At 41.3% G+C, this 14,824-nt stretch overlaps 1 protein-coding gene across 5 annotated transcripts in view; it reads left to right on the forward strand.

Annotated features, from left to right (window-relative positions):
* The window catches only part of KCNIP4 (potassium voltage-gated channel interacting protein 4), a 295,289-nt gene that overhangs the window by 189,590 nt on the left and 90,875 nt on the right, over positions 1-14,824 (forward strand). The window contains exon 1 of one of the 5 annotated variants that reach the window (XM_063135280.1): positions 5,173-5,283. The exons of 3 other annotated variants lie outside the window; for them this stretch is intronic. Coding sequence is in view for 1 of the 2 variants with exons in the window: in XM_063135276.1 (XP_062991346.1) it covers positions 5,427-5,538 (112 nt within the window). In the remaining variant the exon portion in view is untranslated. Of the gene's footprint in view, positions 1-5,172; positions 5,284-5,364; positions 5,539-14,824 lie in introns of those variants that run through there. One more of the 5 variants, XM_063135276.1, reaches the window with a different exon arrangement.

Consider the following 14,824-nt stretch of genomic DNA (forward strand, 5'->3'; position numbering starts at 1 on the left):
CTACTGCCTCCTGTGGGCGCTTCCCCCACCCCCTACTTTTGGTGGGGCCGCTGTGGGCTTGAGATAGGAGGAGAGAGTGGCTGCGTGAGTGAGAAAGTCCTTCCTGAGCAGGAGCGGTGTGGGGAGAGCAGCTGAATTTGCCGCTCTTTCCTGCTCGGTCCCTGGGTTTTAGGCCCTTCTGGAGAGACCACCTCGAGCGCCCCCCTGCCAGCGCCCCCCTGCCTGCCAGCGCCCCCCTGCCGTCCCTTTGCCTCTTAACGCCCCGCTATGCAATCCCACTGCCCTCAAGGGGGCAGTACCGCCCACTTTGGGAACCACTGATTTAGACCAAATCCAACTAAACATTGCTTAGAGCCTATTTTAGGGCCTAATCTTTGGTGGTAACAACAGTGGGGGGAAACTTCTGTGCCACTATTGTGTCTTCTTGGTCCTGTCCAGTGGACCTCTTCCGAGTGGTTAGAAGTGTGTTACATCTTGGCTAAGTAGAGGATGGATTAGAACTCTCAGTGCCCCATTGTGAGCAATTTGCCAGATAAAATTGCTCATATCTGGTCTGTTTTAAGTCTGATAATTATTTCAGAGTTGGTACTGGTTGGCACTAGTATTCTGTCTAGTCATTTTTCTATACTTACTTTGCAGTTTGTGCAGCCTGTGGCTCTTAGAGAGGTGAAATCCACCATATGTGTGCTTGATCTCTGACCACCTTAGCTTGTAAAATCAGCTAGAACAGGCCTTTTGGAGTTTGAGTTGCAGGCAGGCCTGGTGTTACAGGTTGGCATACTGAGGCCCCGGGGTTTCAGGAGGACCCACTGCCTGCGGACAGCTACACACTAAACTAGTAGTTAATTCAGCTGTGGAATACATATTCCCAAATCAATTTATATAGGACTAGCTAATATGCCCGGCATTGCTCGAGTCCGTGAATAACGTTTATAACATTGATTTGATATTATAAATTTCTATGCAACTTATTCATCTTTAGGTTGGTTGTTGTTGCTTTTAGTTTGGTTAAGTTAGTAAATTGTTTTGTTAGAATAAAGAGGAAATGGTGTTAATAAGAACTGTTATTTAAATTAGAGCTTCGTGATAAACCACATTTTTTGTTTTACCTGAAAAGCCTACACTTTCCATCATGGCTTGGCTGGAGCAGCCATCTAAACTTCAAATACAATCAGGACACACAACACCCTTTCCTCCAGCTAAAAACGATGCAAACCTAAAAATATGTTTTCGAAATATACCCGGCACTGCTCAGATATCTGATTAACATACTTACTGTCAACGATGTCACGCTTACTCCGGTCAAGGAAGCTCGTAGTCTTGGCTTTATATTTGACTCCTCGCTCTCCTTTACTCCTCACATCGAGGCAGTAGCTAAATCCTGTCGTTTCTTCCTGTATAATATTGCCAGGATTCGACCATTTTTGTCTGTCTCTTCTGCCAAGACTCTCGTTCACGCACTGGTTATCTCTCGGTTGGACTACTGCAACCTTCTTCTCTCTGGCCTTCCTTCGTCTCACATCAGTCCGCTGGTCTCTGTCCACCACTCTGCCGCTAAGATCATCTTCTTGGCCCGCCGCTCTGACCATGTCACTCCACTTCTGAAATCTCTTCATTGGCTTCCAGTTCACTCCAGAATTCAATATAAACTTCTCCTGCTGACCTTCAAAGCTCTTCACGGTCTAGCTCCTGCCTATCTCTCCTCTCTCATCTCACACTATTGCCCCGCTCGTGCTCTCCGCTCCTCTAATGCCATGCTTCTCGCCTGCCCTAGGACCTCCACTTCCCTTACTCGGCTTCGTCCTTTTTCTTCTGCTGCCCCTTACGCCTGGAACGCTCTTCCAGAACACTTGAGAACTACAAACTCAATCACTGCTTTTAAAACTCAGCTAAAAACTTTTCTTTTCCCTATAGCCTTCAAATATTGAGTTTGTTCTGACTCTATACTGTTAGCTTCTCCCTACCCGGTGCCTGTTTACACTTCCCTGTGCCTGTTTGCATTCTCCTCCCCTCTTTATTGTTTACTACAACTTATTAGATTGTAAGCCTATGCGGCAGGGTCTTGCTATTTACTGTGTTATCTGTACAGCACCATGTACATTGATGGTGCTATATAAATAAATAAATAATAATAATAATAATAATAATAATAATAATAATAATAATAGGGAAGTGGATCTACCACCTTATGGTGCTCGGGGCCCCCTTTGTCTGTGAGGTAATCATCTTAAAGTAGCAGCCTGGTGCCAGGCCTGTGAGTTAACCTCTAAACAAATTAAATTCATTTCCCCTTTTCTCTTACCCTCATGGCAACCCTGCAAGGTAGGCCTGTCCTAGGCCTGTGAGGTAACTTTAAAACAAATTAGTTTCTTTTCTCTCTCTTTCTCTCTCTCCCTCAACACCTGGCCAGGTCCTCCTGGAAGCTGTCATCATGATTTTCCTTGTGCCCACAGAAAACAAAATCTACAACTCCCAGCATGCCTTTTGCCCAGAGCTGTGACATCCTTCCCTTCTGCTCCCAATGGAGCCTAGGTAACAGAGGCAGCCAACCCAGGCGCTCTCCCTTCAGGCCCAGGATGGTGAGTCACTTCCAGATAATGGCTCCCAAAGCCTGATAAATCTTCCCTCCCACCCATGGTATGCTGGGAGTTGTAGGCATAAGCCTAGCTCCTGAATAATGTGTTAAATCTTTGAACACCATCTGAGGTGTGGTGGAAGACAACTGGGGAGCAGGCCATCTTAGTCGTGGCACCCTGCTTAGGGATTTCTTTTTCCCAGCCTGGCTTGCCTAGTGATGGCTTCTAAATGCGAAGTGATTTTTTTAAAATAAAATAAAATTCCAAGGCCTTTTAACTTGATGAGATTTTTTATGTTGGTTTCCCCCCGCCCCCCGTTATAACTAAACCACAACATTCCAAGACTGATTCAAGAATTACTGAATAAAGTTTATGATTTTTATGGAAAAAATTGACTTTACTATTGAAACAGAAGAGTGAATGGAGGAATGACTGACAGCTGAGGCTAGAATGGAATGGTGGGTGGGGTGAGTGGCAGTTGGGGAAAGTCAGTTAGAAGGAGAAAAAAGGCAAATAGCGAGAGGTCAGGAAAGTGGCGGCCGAGTTAGGACTGAGAGATAGTGATGACAGTGCTACACCTCCCAGCATGCCTTTGGCGCCCTCAGGTGCCCATGTCCTCTGAGAGACGCTTTCCTCCTCTCGTGGCTGATGCTACTCCTTGACACAGCATAGAGGAGTTGCATCACTAAGGAGGGGAAGTAAGCAGTTGTCAGTGGACATGCACAACTCTGGGCAAGTCCTACTGGGACTGCCTCAGCCCACACTTCTCACCCATGAAGTGCTCCATCAGAAGCCTGTACTGAAGGGCCAGGACTGGGCTGGGCACTTGCCCCTCTTTGTCAAGCCTGTTTCTGGGCATGCGCAGAGTGCTTCCCTTTCCTCCTTCCTTCCCTCCCATCCTCTTAAGGGTGAAGGCTATGCATGTGCTTCCCTCAGTTTCTGAGAAAACCAATATCAGGATGGGGTGCCTTTGAGCATGTCCAGAGTTTGGCCTCTCAAAGGCACACTGTTGTATCTAGTTATGATTTTAAAACCACACATGGCAGGTGTGAGGAAGCACTGCAAATGGATACAGCCCATTTATGTGGGTTGTTCCTTTTAGTGGAATTGGGTTGACTGACTTTTGGAATCACAATGGCCACCAAAGGCCAGTAAGTCTGGCCTCCTACCTAGTTTTTTATTAAATTCTTTCAAAAAAATGCTTAAACCCCCAAAATTCATGTTTTTAGATTTTTTTTCTGATCCATGTACACGAAGTCCTGTCTGGGTGAACAACATTAAGGCAGTACCATACGAAGTAGGTAAACATTTGGAGACGTACGTGATACACACATACTTTCCGCTTTATCGGTAGAGATTATAGTCCCAAATCAGTCTTGTGATTCTTCACTGACTATCTTTCTTAGTCAGTTAGTGGGTGAAATAATAAATCACTCTGTGGTAGTTTTCTTATCAGCTATTCCTTTACTGATAGAGGAAACAATTTTCAGTCTCAGAAGTATTTTTATTATTAATATGAACCTAGAATCTGGAGCAGCATCAACCTGAGTAAATATAGCTTTTCATCTCTCCCTTGTGGCATGTCACTATTGCTTGTCCTAGTCTGCCTCTCAGGACTCTTTTGAGGTAAAGTGAGATAATTCCATGTATATCGAATCATTTTGCTGTCTGGTTTGATGATGTGTGGTTTTTTCTTTGACAATGGAGAGTTTGATCATGGACAAAACCTCTCTTAAGTTAAAAAAAAAAAAGGAAAGGCCAAAAGATGGAAGTGGTGTGGTTAGAGGAAGAAGTGATATAGTACGCAGTGGTCAGTACAAAAAGGGGTGTACTGATAACTCTGTTGCTCAGGACCCAAAAAAATCTAGAGCTAGCCCTGATTGCAGAAGAGGTAAATGTCTTTGAGGGAACGTGACTTTCCGATCCTCACCTCTGAAAAAAGAGTCTTTCTCCTTCTGATTTTATAACTTTTGCCCTGTTTCTAATCTGCCTTATTTTTATTTTTTTAGTAATGTGCTAGAGCCCATGGCACAAGTTAGCTTCAGAGTTTCTTGTGTGAATACAGATTATTTGGATCTTTCCAGTCTTGTTTCTGGAATGATTTTGGTACCTTAGCTATTCTGGTAAATTACCTGTGCCAGCAGTTAAACAGGCTGGGAATTGCTCCCCACTGAGCGTAGACTTCGGGGCAAACACAGTTTTGCCTCTGTGTAAGGTGTCAAAGGCCAGGACAAAGCCCCATTTGCATCACATCAGTTTGAATCCTTGGTTACAGCGTCAGTACGTCTGCAGCTAACACCTACTAAAATCCAGCAGCCAACGTATTCTGATCATCACAAATGAAAAAGCGGTGAACTGATTCGATGATTAATCTGGTATTTGACAAGCTCCAAAGGAGTGTTCATGTCAGCTAGAGCTGAAGTCTGAGGCATGAGTCTGCAAGCCCTTGATCAAACCGTGCTGCATGCTCTCTCTCGTGCAACTTCCCAGAGAGGCTTCCTTTTTTTCTGAACTGACATAGCAAATTCTCGAGTTCTGAAACGAATGCTCTCCTGGCAGCTCAGAAGTGAGAGCGCCTGCTGGATACAATGCCATGTCAAGGGATGGTCCATCCACTTCAGCTCTCTGAGAAGAAACACTGGGATCAAACAGCATTGAGATGCATGAAATGAGGGGCTTCACTTAAGACTTTGCCTCCACCTGCGTGGTCAGTTAATTTCCTCAGCCCATTCCACCACGTCTGCAACTTTTGTGTGTGTGTGAAGCAAAATACTGGTAAAATCCTCTCAACTTTCCTTCAGATTGCAAACTGGCTTGACAGCTGACTGGAATGATTTGTTTGCTCGAAGAATGTTGACTTTAGAATGGGAGTCCGAGGGTCTGCAAACAGTGGGTATTGTTGTGATTATATTTGCGTCTCTGAAGCTGCTCCATTTGCTTGGACTGATTGATTTTTCAGAAGGTAAAGTGGTCGCTCTGGTTTGTGCTCTTTGTAGGTAGAGAGTCTCTGGTCTTCTCAGAGAGGCTGTGTAAGTACGTTAGCTGTCTTGGGTGTAAAATCTGTTGTTAATACCATTTTGCTAAGCAGCTTATGATTTAATTAACCTATGGGCTATAAATCTTGCTTTTATTGCCCCTATTCTAATCAGTGCAGTTTTAGAATATTACCTTTTACAGAGAACCAGTTGCAGGGAATGAGACTGAAAACAGCATGTATAGGCATCCATCAGTCAGAACAACCTTTTCAAGCTAGTAGAAAAAGTTCATAACTGAAAAGCTCTCTCTGCATATAGATTGTTGCTTTGTAAAGTAGGCATATTTCTGTTTCCATATTAATGTTAATACTATTCAGAGGTTTCTTCCACGCACAACTGATTTCTAAAAAAACCCTTTGTCTGCATTCTACTGCTTTATCACTTCAGAACAGGAGGAGAACTGTAAGTCTGGTATTAATCTGTCTAGATCAATATTTTAAACCACTTCCGAACACTGGTTGTCATCGTGTAAAAAATAATATTGGTTTACATAGTATTTAGTTTATTTCTGTAGGAATGGCCACCGTATTTTTAAGCAAATGTTCCTCTTGGTTTCACTATGGAGGTTGCTTAATTACTCTGGCAAATTGTGAGTACAAAAAGTAACACCTAATAATGTATTACACTTTTTCATTGTTATTTAATCTGATCTTAAAAATTAAAGCATGCACAAGTCAAATTTATCTCTCTGGTGTTGTGGGAAACTGAAACCATTCAGTTTTATAATGCATTAAGGCCGCAATTCTACACACATAAGTGTCCCACTGAATTCAATGGGGCTTACTTTTGAGTAGACTTTCTTAGAATTGCATTGTAAGTCTCCCTCCCAGGCACTGCCGGTGATTATACTACAAGTTGCACATGCACAGAGTATGCCACAAATGTCTAAAGTTATAACTCTTCTTGTTTTCTTCTCTTTTGCATTATAGGATGGTTGTTGTTATTTTACTAATGGTAATTTGTATAATCACTTCATAAAGTGAAGTTGGCAGCCTTTCACTTTTTAAGACTTGTTAAATAATTCAGCCTTTAAATTGCAACTAGTGTGAATTTCTAACAGTGGCAAGAACCTATCTTGTCACTAAAGACTATGCTTTTATAGAAAGCTTGAAGGAATAGGTATTTTATAAAAGCTGATAAATATTCATCTTCGGCTCTGTTTTGTTAATTATTCTATCATACGGTGTTAAATTTAGAGATATGCAATATGACATACAGTATGAAAAATGACAGATACACAATATCAAAATCTATCATTTGAAGGGGGGAAACCTTTTAGAAAAGCTTTGTATTAACTATAAGAAATAGTACAAGTAATAATTTAGTGGTATAAACATTGGAATGGTAGTGCCAGTCCTTAAACAATTTATTCTAGAGCAGTAACCACAATCAAGATAGTAGGGCTGTTCTGGCTATAGTATGGAGGCTGGGGCCTACACAACATGTAATTGTACTAGATTAACAATGGCTATGACCCACTATCCCCTTGGCCCAGCCATGTACTAAGGACAGGAGCCCAGCAAGTAAAGCTTGAGATAAGTATCTATCAGGGGAAAGCCCTACGTCTGTTCATACATCTTGTGGTAAGATGCACATCAGTATGAATCAGGCTGTTATATATGCTGAAACTCAAGCTGCAGAACTGCTGGCTGGCCATAGCCTGGGTTTCTGATGTGCAAATGAATGCTTAGTAGGCTTTTTTTCTTCTTTGAAGCTGAAAGGTGAGCTAATGGCTCCTGCTAAGTCAGTCTTTTGCCTCTCTGACCTAAACTGTTGAGTGAATGAACTCTTGTGCTCCACAGAATATAGTGATTACAAGGAAGTGAATTAACCCTATCCTCCCCACCCCCCCACAAAGTAACTGTATGTGCACTCAAGGCCTCTTACAACCTTAAATAAAAAGTGATGGAGGACTAATCTTATGGCCCCTGGTCAGAGTTTGGGGTGGGGACATAGGGTACTTTGGATTCCTGGATCTGAGATTGGAGATGGTGCTCTGACGTTGGACTCAGGGATCCAGGTTCCCTTTCGCTCTCCCCCTTGAAGCCATCTCAGAACGAACTGCACTGACTGCCTCTCTGAGCTCGCAAAAGCAACCTCAGAAAGGAAGGGAAAGTGTCAGTGGACGGGGAGAGGAGGGGACTGAGGAGGCTGCCTTACAGATAAGATGGAGGGGAGACATGACAGCACTCTTCAAATACTTGAAAAGTTGTCACACACAGGAGGGCCAGGATATCTTCTCGATCCTCCCAGAGTGCAGGACACGGAATAACGGGCTCAAGTTAAAGGAAGCCAGATTCCAGCTCGACATCAGGAAAAACTTCCTGACATTTAGAGCAGTACGACAATGAAACCAGTTACCCAGGGAGGTTGTGGTCTCTTCCACACTGGAGGCCTTCCAGAGGCAGCTGGACAACCATCTGTCAGGTATGCTTTAGGGTAGATTCCTGCGTTGAGCAGGGGGTTGGACTCAGTGGCCTTATAGACCCCTTCCAACTCTACTATTCTATGATTCTATGATCCTCAAGCCTGCCCAGCCTCTTTATCCCCCTCTCTGATGTGTTCCAGCTAGACAGGCGAAAAAGCCCATCTAGCCAGAATACGAAGCAGGAGGAGCACGGAGATGAACATTGCCTCCGCTGCTTCTCCTGCTCTGCCTTGGATGGCCTTAAGCCATCCTAAAACAGTAACAAAACAATACAATAGATACTGTGCTATTGCCCAAGGAAGAAACATCAAGATAAAAGCTTTTACTGAATAAAACTGGATAAAAGCTTAAGCAACTACATAAAACCAAAAACACAGCAATTACACTTGAAAAGATACAAGACTGACTAAACGGAATAAGTGTAACTGTATTTTTGTATATATTGCAAAAAGTGCTAACAAATTCTGTTGCACTAGTGTAAGTGACCTCTCGTGCAACCCAGTAGTAGCTGTCACAGTGGGATTCCCTGGAAAACCCATCACACCAGCTAACACTATTGGCATTGTACTACAGGTCGCTTACTCTAGTGCCAAGTAATTTATGTTAATGCTTATGTAATATAGGATACTGCCCAAAGTTGCCTACCATTGTTCTAGTCTATGATATAAAGCTTAAACAGTTGAACAGTTTGGGGGAGAGAAAAGTAGCCCAGTTAACATTTCAAACTTCTCTAGTTATGCTTACATAAGTCTGACAATAGCTCTAACTGTATGATTTCATGTCTGATTCTTGTGTTTGTTTGTCTGTTGTTTGTTTGTTTCTTTTTATGGATCTATGGATCGCAATAAAGAAAGTAGTAGTTACATAAGTAGAAACACATGAGAAGATTCATTGGGCAGTCAACATGCAAGTAACAATTGTAAGCTCTGTCATCTAACCAGCTTCTTACTTTCATAATAGCAAAGGAATTGTTTCCTTAAAGCAAGTTTATAAACTTTTGATAATGATGCTTTAGAATAATTTGGAAGGAAATATTGCCAAGTGGCAAATATCACAAGCATGACCACCACCACCAGTGGTTTGCTACCAAAGATTACTACTGAGAGCCAATATGGTGAACTGGGTGGAGTGTTGAACTTGGACCTGAGAGGCCTGGGCTCATCCATTGATTTTACTGACCAATCAGGGGTTGCTAATCGCCAAGCCATGCCTCTGTCCTGACTCCAGAGGACAGCAACAGATGGCGATGCGCCATCCTCACTGCGCTCTGGACAAAAAAGTTGGGGTAAGTCCTCAACTTCTTTATTTCAGTGCTTCAGGGGAAAGCCCTGGGATGGCTCTGCAGTGGCTTCTGCATCTTATAAACAACACAGCACCACTGCGGAGCCACCCTAGGGATTTCCCCACATCTAGACAGCCCCCCCCCCCCCCCAGCTGCCAGAAGACTGTGTGGGAAAACCATTCTGGAGACAAAGGGCCAAAACACACATTACTGTAAATGTATGTCTAACAGTGATGTTGTCTTTTCATATTTACTCTAGAGTAGGTGCAGGGCCTCTGATCTGAATCTTGAAAAGCCTTCTTACTATCTATACTAGGGTCCCAATCCAGATAGGGTGCTCTGTGCCCACTCTAGAGTAAAAATAAAATAAATACATGACTGCTTAAACACACATCTAAAGTAATGTCTGTTTTGGCCCAGAGCTCCAACAAGGATTTTTCTGACACCAGAGCCATTATTTTGGCTCCACTAGAACCTCCAAAACAGCTCCCTCTATGAGGTTAGAACTCCAACCTGTTAGAGGGGGAAATGAATGCCTTGGGGACATGCCAGTCAAGAGGGAGGGAGTGGCTGAGGATATAAGGGATCCTAAGTTCTTCCATCTCTTGACCATGCCCCTGTTGCAGGGAAACATTTAGACCAGTGGTTCTCAACCTTCGTAATGCCGCGACCCTTTAATACAGTTCCTCATGTTGTGGTGACCCCAACCATAAAATTATTTTCGTTCTTCTCTACACGATCCATTGTCATGGGATGGTTTGCTAATGAAAATACATAACAATAGCTTTAATAATACAAAAGATGATACATGACATAGTTCAGTCAATACAGTTTCCTAAGACCATCGGAAATATGTGTTTTCCCCTGTGAAAGGGGTCCCGATCCACAGGTTGAGAACCACTGATTTAGACACATTCAAGAATACATCTTAAACTGTCTCTCCCATCTGTAGATGGAAGAAAATTACTGTCAGCCCCAGCTCCCTCTTGACTTCTGCCCTGTCATCAAGGGTTGATAGGGCAATAGAAAAACAGTGAAGCTGAAACTTAAGGGTATACTTCCTTTTCTATGCAACTATTTTGGCTCTGGAGTGTTAAGGCTTTTGGTTAAGCAGCAGGGTTTAAGGTGTCTTGTGCGACGTGTTTTGCTAAACCCTGCTCACTCACTAACCACAGTCGGACCGTCTTCAGCAGGGTTAGCGGCTCTAACCATGTCTTAAACTGTTGCATGCAACAGCATGGCTTGTGGTTAGTGCTAACCCTAGAGAACCAGTTTCACTAACCGCAGAGCCTGAAGTGTTGTCTGAACAGGCCCACTGTGAAACAGAATTAAAAAAGGGAAAGTATTAAAGAAGGAAGATGTATTTTATTTGTTAAATTGTATGTTATCTCACATTACTATCAATACCTCAAGGAGGCATTTCTGTTTTAGATTTATATGGAAAGCCACTAAGGAGCAGTGGTTGAACATGTTTCATGTATATCATCTACCTGATTACACAGAAGTTCAGGCATGTTGATAATCCTCTTCGTTAATGACTGGGACTGTAGCTATCATGGAGGGGAGAAAGCTGCCAGAACATGACAATAATATTTCAACTAACGGCTGTCAGTTTTGCATGTTTGATGCTGATCAACTGTCTTTGTTGGGAAGTTGAATTCGTGAGGAGAAAATGTATAATTGCATCATAATTGTGGGATTTGATTCAAAGGTTGTAATCTTTGTGGGTTTGAAAAGCACAAGTGTTCTATAATTCCTTGAAAAGCAATACTTCTTAATCAAAAGAAAGTGGGGGAGGACCATATGCTAGTTTGTATCAGTTCTCATTAATTTGTAAGGGATCAAGCTAAGTTGGTGATAACCTGTTTGTTCTTTTCCGTGAAGAATTTCTCAATAGTGTGATATATTCTGCTATAAATCACAGTACTAGTAAAATTATTGGCTTATATTACACATTTTGCTATTATCTAAGCAAAAATATTGGATTGGATTGGTTTTTAGTACCTCTGGTGCTAAGAAATGTCAAAAGAAATTTCTTTATTTTTATCTGAAATATAAAATTTTTAAAATGTTCAAAAAAAACTTTCAACCAAACTTGTACAATGCTCAGCGTTTCAGATCCGGAGATCCTTCCTCAGGAGCTGTACAATGAAATAAATTACTTTTTGAAGTAATTATAAATTTAAAACCTTCTAGATATTTTTTTTACAAAACTGCAGTTGTGTTCATTCTGTCTCCATCAAGAGTCAAACTGTTTTGTGATGCTGCTGATGGAGACAGAATGAACACAACTGTGGTTTTGTAAAAAAAAATCAAAAAAATCTAGAAGGTTTTAAATTTATAATTACTTCAAAAAGTAATTTATTTTGTTGTACAGCTCCTGACGAAGGATCTCCGGATCCGAAACGTTGAACGTTGTACAAGTTTGGTTGAAAGTTTTTTTGAACATTTTAAAATTTTTATATTTCGGATAAAAATAAAGAAATTTCTTTTGACATTTCTTAGCACCAGAGCTAATAGCCTCTTTTTCTTATAGCCTTTTCGTGGTGCTTTCCCCCTCTTTTTTCTCAATTGGTTTGGTTTTTGCAGCAGGGCTCCTGTAATATGGTCTAGTTCACGCATAAACCATGGAGGAAGTGGTTAAATGGTTCCAGGATTGTAGAAATTCAAATTTCAGAAGTGTGTGTGTGTAACATAACTGTGAATCCTCCATATAAAAAAACTCATAGGGCAGTGTACAAGTGATGTTGCACTACCGGAACTAGGTTCTGAACGGTGTGCCTGAGAAGAATCCAACTAAAGTTACATTTGTACAAGCATGGTTATGCAACCCATTGCACAACCAGTTGTGCATAAGTCCTGTGCAACCTGTTGTGTGTTGTGTTGTGCAGGTATAATGGGCAACCAGTGGTGCAACAGAAAAATTCAGTTCCACTTCGCTAATGCCATTTGAGTTTGCGGAATGGCACCATTGGATACTGCCCATAAACGCTCTTTGCATATTTCTGACACAAAGGTAGGGTGACCATATTTTGGAAACCAAAAAGGAGGACAACATGGTCGCCCCCAAGGGGCATGTCCAGAACCAAGGGAGCGTGCCCACCCGAACATAGCCTTGGTCACATGTCTGATTTTACAGCACACATTTAAAACAAATCTGTTCTACATAACATCTTAATGTTAAAATCACTGAAATAAAGAACAAGTGAGAGATTCAATGTATCTGAAATTAACCTCACTCACTCCAACTTTTGTAGATTTTGCTGTACTTTGAAGCTTTTGCTATACTCTGTGTGTTACATTCTCCCCTTCCCTCAAATAACTTTTCTGACTGTATCTTCACTCATTGCAAGCTGCTGTTGTTGTTAACAGGGTTTGCTACTGGTCCCAGATCTGTTTCAAATTTGGTATGGCTAAAGCTCTACCTAAAAGCTATCATGGTGCCAACTTTCAGCTCTTTATCTTTAAAAATGACAGTTTAAAAAAATAATAATTTTAAAACCTTGTTTTTTTAAAAAAAATCCTAAAATATCAATGGATGAACGGATCTGTTTCAAATTTGGTGTGGCTAAAGCTCTACCTAAATCCTATCATGGTACAAAGTTTCATCTCTTTATCTTTAAAAATGACGATTTTAAAAATAATAATTTTAAAACCTCAATTTTTAAAAAATTCTTAAAAAATCAATGGATGAACGGATCTGTTTCAAATTTGATGTGGCTAAAGCTCTACCTAAATCCTATCAAGGTACAAAGTTTCATCTCTTTATATTTAAAAATGACAATATTAAAAATAATAATTTTAAAACCTCAATTTTTAAAAAATTCCTTAAAAATCAGTGGATGAACGGATCTGTTTCAAATTTTGTGTGGCTAAAGCTCTACCTAAATCCTTTCATGGTGCAAAGTTTCATCTCTTTATCTTTAAAAATGATGATTTTAAAAATAATAATTTTAAAATCTCAATTTTTAAAAAATTCCTAAAAAATCAATGGATGAACGGATCTATTTCAAATTTGGTATGACTTAAGCTCTTCCTAAGAGCTACCATTGCGCCAAGTTTCATGTCTTTATCTTAAAAAATGATGGAGTTATAAGCATTTTTGTTAATTCCTATTAGAGCTGCTCTTTGAAAAAATCTGGATTTCCCCTCCCGGATTTGCCATCAAAAACCCGGGCAAATCCAGTCATATGGTCACCCTACACAAAGGGGCAAAACATGTTGAAAGGAACTGCGAGTCACAGCTTTAGCCCCGCCCCCAGCTACATGCAACTCCTACTAGTTGTGGCCTTGCTGTTTATGCATTAACGGGAACATCTAAGGCAGGAAAACCTTCATGCATAGACCTCTAGACGTAGAGGCTTTCCCACTTCCTGTAACCTTGTGTGATCGAGGTCCCAAGATCTGGGGGAATCCTCCACATGTAGAAGTATATGCTCAAAAAGTGTCCCTGCCTCCAGACATCTACAGTAAAGTATGAAGGTAGGTGTGCGGTGGGGCTAAAGGTGCAACCCTGAAATGAGTTTCAAAATACTTTGCCCCTTTATGCAAGTAAGACGTAAGGCTCTATAGAAAACCAAATGTCAGTGAGATGTGTTCTACTTGTAGGTCAGGGAATGGCATACAATTCAGTTTCTCTAGAAATGGGGTATATTTGAAATTTTCTAGAATGATAAATATAATGGCAATACAAGACCCTGTGCACTTTTTCATTGATCGGAATGCTATGTATTACCCGTTTCTCTTTAAAAACCCCACTGTATACTGTTTATGAAACTTACTAGGCAATTTTATTCTGTATATTGTTGGTCAATGGTCTTTTATGGGTTTTTTTTAAAAAATGATGATCCAATACAAAGAAAGACAGAATAAAGGGAAAGGAAGGAACATGGTCAGGTGGGCTACCAGGTCAAGTGAAGAGGGTGGAAGGAACACAGTTTGTTCTCCAACCATATTCAAACCCAATGATTAATACAAGGGCCCAGGCAATGCTTTCTTCACAGTACTGGTTGGGAGGGGGCAAAGATGTTGATACAATGCAAGAATTGGGGAAGTGGATATCATGGAGGGAAGGAAGAACTTGCATCTTTACTGCCACACATCTTTAGGGAGGCCGCTTTTCACTGAGGATTTCAGTTCTAGTGCGTGTTGAGATCAGGAAATTAGATTCGATGAATGAGACATATGATGTGCTGAACATTTGTTAAATATGTTTGTTAATTAGGCCCAGCAAATTCCTCCTCGGGGTTCCTATGTTCTATATTCTAAAAAGCAGAGTGGATGTGCCAGTCCAGGCCTGGTTGAGCTTAACCACCATGGAATTAAGGCTTTAGGGTGCAATCCTATGCATATTTAGACAGAAGAAAAGTCCTACAACTCGCAGCATGGGTGTCTGCGGAGTGCCAGGAGTTGTAGGAGATTTTCCTCTTTAAACATGCATTGGACTGTGCCTTTAATTGTATACTTTCTACAGATCATCTTCAGAAGCCAAAACATGTAGTTC

This window comes from Elgaria multicarinata, chromosome 10 (assembly GCF_023053635.1).
Source record: "Elgaria multicarinata webbii isolate HBS135686 ecotype San Diego chromosome 10, rElgMul1.1.pri, whole genome shotgun sequence".
NCBI classification, from domain to species: Eukaryota; Metazoa; Chordata; class Lepidosauria; order Squamata; family Anguidae; genus Elgaria; species Elgaria multicarinata.